This window comes from Colobus angolensis, unplaced genomic scaffold (genome assembly GCF_000951035.1).
Source record: "Colobus angolensis palliatus isolate OR3802 unplaced genomic scaffold, Cang.pa_1.0 Scaffold21, whole genome shotgun sequence".
In the NCBI taxonomy this organism is placed as follows: Eukaryota; Metazoa; Chordata; class Mammalia; order Primates; family Cercopithecidae; genus Colobus; species Colobus angolensis.
Genome location: NW_012115266.1, coordinates 7,940,998 through 7,946,108, shown reverse-complemented (window position 1 = coordinate 7,946,108; position 5,111 = coordinate 7,940,998). Strand labels below are relative to the sequence as shown.

Sequence of the window (5,111 nt, the reverse complement as noted above, 5' to 3'; positions counted from 1 at the left end):
AGACCGCGGCGCAGGGAAGGAGCCCGGCCCCCAACATCCCGCGGCCCGCGCCGCGCTCAGACTCCCTAGCTGACTCCTCCTCTCCAATCGCCCTCTGCACCACCCACTTTGGGCCACCCCTGCTCAAGAACCTACAATGGCTCCCGGGCTCTCAGCTCTTGGATTCTCACACAGATTGTCACTTAAGGCCAGCAGACACCCTCCCCCATCCTCACCCAGCACTCCTTCCCTAGTCTATCTGCTGAGTGCCTGTCCCTGTGCAACATCCTGCCTGCTGGGAAGGGGAGGGGACAAACCCGAAACAAGTTTTCTGAGTCCTACTCTCCGAGTTTTATCCCGAAGTAGTTTCCACTTCTGGTCCAACTCTCCTCACCCAGCCTCCTGCCTCTTAACACACTGTGCCCATCCCTGCCTTTACCCACCATCTGCCCTCTGGATAGTATTCCCCACCCCACCCCCACCAACACACACCTGTCTGCTTCCACATCCTCCGTGAAACCTTTCCCTGAATCCCAGACCACTGGTCTACCTGTCCTTCAGTTCCTCTGTCCCACCCATTCTAAGTCCTGATCATTGGTCTCAACTTCAGCCTGGGACTGGACCAGTAAGAGCAGAACCCCTCTTCTCTCCCACCAGGAACCATGGCTCCCACCTTCCCTGTCTGGGGGAGGACTGGGAGCTTGAGGGGAGGTACTTCCCCTTCTAGGTGCTACCAGAGGTCCTAGTGCTGAACCCCTCCAGGCCCACTGACTCAGGCCTCAGGCTCAAGTTAGTCAGATCTTCATCTGCGGACACATTTTCTTCATTCATTCAACTCATTCATACATTCAGCCACTCCATCTGAGCACAGACTATGGGCCATGCAAGGGCTGGTGACCCAAAAGGAAACTGTACAGACATAGACTCTGCCCTCCTGGGGCTCCACGATGGAGGATGGAGGATGAGGGAGGTATTCTCTAAGACCTCCATGTCCAGGGTACAAATAGACAACAATGCTCTTTCCCCACTGGGCATAGTGCACACCAAGGTACGGAATCTGGAGAGTGGAGGCGAGGCTGGATTCTATGCCTTGCTTGCTCCCTTGGCCAGCACTTTGTGCAGTGAGCAACCTAGGCAGTTCTCCATAGCATCCCTTCCAACTTTCTAGAATCATTCAGCCCAGGCGTCCCATAGCCATCACGCAGCAGGGCAGTTGTTTCCATGGCCATGGCTTCCAGAGGGCAGGGATTCTCTCTTTCTTGGAGCTGTGTTCCCTCACCCCGCCCCCAGCCCAGCTCAGGGTCTGGCCCACCCAAAGCAGATGTCCACATGTGTTTGCTGGCTTGAATCCCTCATCAGTAGATCTTGAGCAACTGTTGTCTTCCTGGCCCTTGTTTTGTTCACTATTTAGAGGAGAAGGAGAAAATGACACAAAAGGAACCCAGCACAGGGCCCTTGCCCTCCAAGTCTTCACAAGCACCGGGAGGAGATAAGTCAGGGCAACCCAGACCAGTGGGAGATAAAGGGGGTGGAGGAGGTGTCAGCTCAGGGCTATGTCCCTGGAGGAAGAGTCCTCAGCCTGGGACAGCCGGTGGACCGGGGAGGCCCCTGAGCGAGGTCTCGAAGGACAAGTGTGTGGTCACCACTCAGAAAGCATGGACACTCAATTTCTAACCAAAAATAGCCTGTCATCCATGCTTCCTGCTACCATGGACTCCTAGGCCTCACTGCCTCCCCCAGTAGGGAGGACCCTACTGCTCAGCTGAACTTGCTCCTCAGCCGAAAAGGATGGGCTCAGAGAAGTTAAGGAACTTGCCAGACATCACACAGCCAGGAGCAGTGGGGCTGAGTCCTCTTACACCAGTTTTCCAAAAAGACCATCCAGAAACTAGAAGCTCACTGGCAGCTGCAGCTGTGTGCAGTCAGGCAGCAAGAAGTTCCTGAGCACAGGCTATAGGTGTCTGGCCAGTGGTAGGGAAGGGAGAAATAAAAGTTGTGTCCAGGCCAGGCGCAGTGTCTCACATCTGTAATCCCAGCACTTTGGGAAGCCAGGGCAGGCGGATCACCTGAGGTCGGGAGTTCGAGACCAGCCTAACCAACATGGAGAAACCCTGTCTCTATTAAAAAATACAAAATTAGCTGGGCGTGGTGGTGTATGCCTGTAATCCCAGCTGCTCAGGAGGCTGAGGCAGGAGAATCGCTTGAACCCAGAAGGCAGAAGTTGCTGTGAGCCGAGATCGTGCCATTGCACTCCAGCCTGGGCAACAAGAGCGAAACTCCATGTCAAAAAAAAAAAAAAGTTGTGTCCTCTGCCCACAAGCCACTGCCCTCCTCAGCCTCCCTCCCTCTATCCCGCTCTGCCTGCTACATCCCAAGCCTGACAGCCTTGACCACAGACCCTTGGCTGAAGGCAGCTGAGGAGTAGGAGACAATCAGCCTGGATGACCCAGGCCCTGATCTTGGACTTGCAGGTCTGTCCTCAGCTCACTGTGTGACCCAGGACGAGTGTCTTGCCCTATCTAAGCTTCAGTCTCCACCTCTCTACAGCCACCAAATTGGACAAGACAGTCAGAGCCATTCCCTAGGACTCTCTGAGCCCAGCTTCTCATACCAGCTGCCCTGAAGCTTGCCAAGATTCCCCTCCCCTCCATGCCTCAGGTCCTGAGCTCACCTGTCTGTGCCCCAGGGCTCTTCTCTCAAGTTCCCCTCAAGTGCAGGGCACAGGCCTAATGGGGCGTAGCGGACAGTTCCTGCACTCATGGCCAGGAACACGGGGCATGTCCCTCGGGCGGGGCACCTGGTGTGCTCCTCAGAAGAGTCCATGCTTGGAAGGCCAGACTGAGGGTCCCTCTGGAGGGTGCTGGGAAGGGAGGTAGCAGGAGCCTTCTTCCCCCCACTAGGCTGAGCCTCACACTAACCTTTGCTATCTCCCCAGAGCAGCAGCCTGGGAGGGAGGCACCACCTCCCAGGACAGCCGCTATCTCCTTCAACCCCGTAATTATTAACTCCTGTGGCTCCTCAGGCAGCAGAAGACACTGGGCCCTCCTTCCTGGGCTCTGGGCCAGGGGAGATGAGGCACCTCAAGAGGAGGCCCCTTGTTTCAGCCAGGCTCTCACATGGTCTGCTTGTCCCCTCGCCACACAGGCTGGGGCGTTGGAAAGTGCCTGTCCAGCCTTGACCCTGTCATAGCTGTCATAGCTGGCTGTGGAGCCCTAGATAGGCCCTCCTGCCTGTGACCACAAGCCTGAATATCCCCTTAAAACTTTGTTATTGGCCGGGCACGGAGACTCACACCTGTAATCCCAGCACTTTGGGAGGCCGAGGCGGGCAGATCACCTGAAGTCAGCAGTTCAAGACCAGCCTGACCAACATGGTGAAATCCCGTCTCTACTAAAAATACAAAATTAACCAGGCATGGTGGCGCATGCCTGTAATCCCAGCTTCTGGGGAGGCTCAGGCAGAAGAATTGCTTGAACCCAGTTGGCAGAGGTTGCGGTGAGCCGAGATCCTGCCATTGCATGCCAGCCTGGGCAATAAGAGTAAAACTCCGTCTCAAAAAAAAAAAAAAAAGAAGAAGAAGATAACATTTGTGAAGTGTCTGCCAGTGTGGACTGAAAGAAGTGTTCCCTATTCCCTTCTCCCTGGACTTCCCTCTTCTTTCTGGGTAGCCTCTGAGTCCCTGCTGGGGAGAAGCTGCCAGTTCCTCACACCCCGCCGCGCCCCGCCCAGCGGATAACAGTGTCTCCCGCTTGGGCTTTGGGCTTCGAAGCTCTCTCAGCCTAATGCAAACCAGATGCTGGCCTCCCTTTCCTGGCAATGAATTTTCCATGGCCTGCTCCCATCCCCTTCCTGTTTTTGCTCCTCTCTGATCCCCCTGCTCAATTCTCCTGTGTCCCCACCTTCCTCTGCTGGGCAACCTCTGGGCCCACCTGGAAACAATTAATGGAAAACAGGATGTCTGAAGGGGGGGATCTCCCCATCACCCCAACAAGGCAGGAGGGGAAGGGGCTTGGCCTGACTGGTGGCAATGTAGGTGGGAGTTTTTCCCTCCCTGCCAAGGCCCCACCAGCCTCTTGTTGGGGGGAGAGGGGAAACTGAGTCAGAGTTGCTGGAGACTGTATGGAAAAACCTGTTACGTTTTTGGACATTTAGACACAGCTTGGACTGCATGGGAAGCTGTGAGGATCTTGTCTTTGGCTGTAACTTCTTACAAAAAAGGCAGAGCCAGAAAAGGCCCGATCCTCTCTTCTTGCAGATGAGGAAACTGAGGCTCAGAGACTCATCCAGGGTCACTGGTGAGTCACAGCAAGAAGCAGCCGAGTGTGGGACATCTTGTCAGTAGAAGCTGCTGCCTGAAGTCACCTCCCCTGCTTGCTATCTCAGCGTCATTCCTGCCTGCCCTTCCCCTGCCTCTGCATAGAGCTCAGTCACGAGGGGAGGCTCACAAGGCCACCATCCGCTTGCCTGCGGCCCAGACACCTCCCCACTGGCAGGCTCGAGGCAGCCACGCACACCTGGCTTGGCAGACTTTGAAGCAACTGGATTTTCCCCTGCAGGGCTGGGCGCTGCAGTAAGCCCCAGGAACATGTGTGCAGGTGGGCCCTTCCTTGACCCTGTGAACCTCCTCAGGTCAGCCAGTGCTGGTCCTCAGAGTGAGGGTTCCCCCATTTCCATGAACACAACAGCCCCAGGGCTCCTGAAAGCCGGTTCTGGCTGCCCCTCCCGCCGCCAGCTGTGCAGAGTGTTTGGACAGCGGGATGGAATGTTTTGCAGCCAAAGTCCTCCCTGGATCCCTGAGCTCAGATTTCAGGCAGGAGGGAAAGAGGACGCTGGCTCTGGCTCCAGGGAGAGGGGAGGCGACTCAGGAGGTCAAACTCGGGCCTGGAGGCTCCCTGCTCTCTCCCTAGGCCTGACCAAGACCAGACCCAGGCCCCTTAGGGAAGGGCAGGACAGAGGGCGTGGAGGCGGCCGAATGGGGTCACAGCTTTGGTCAGGCCAACCTGGTGAAGCCAGGCCCCAGGGACAGTCTGGGCTCAGGGAGGGGCTCAGCCCAGGACAGCACTTTGAGAACACTAAGATTCACAACAGACCTCCTTCGACCACCATCTCCATTTTATAGGGAGGGCAGTTGG

At 56.3% G+C, this 5,111-nt stretch overlaps 1 protein-coding gene across 2 annotated transcripts in view; it reads right to left on the bottom strand.

The window, feature by feature from the left end:
- Nucleotides 1-2,873, bottom strand: part of RAB3IL1 (RAB3A interacting protein (rabin3)-like 1) — a 22,783-nt gene extending 19,910 nt beyond the window's left edge. Inside the window, exon 1 of one of the 2 annotated variants that reach the window (XM_011942711.1) lies at nucleotides 2,651-2,873. In XM_011942711.1, coding sequence (XP_011798101.1) covers nucleotides 2,651-2,802 — 152 coding nt within the window. In that variant the 5' untranslated portion in view covers nucleotides 2,803-2,873. The remainder of the gene's footprint in view (nucleotides 1-2,650) is intronic. The other variant, XM_011942710.1, reaches the window with a different exon arrangement.
- Between the last annotated feature and the right edge of the window lie 2,238 nt (nucleotides 2,874-5,111).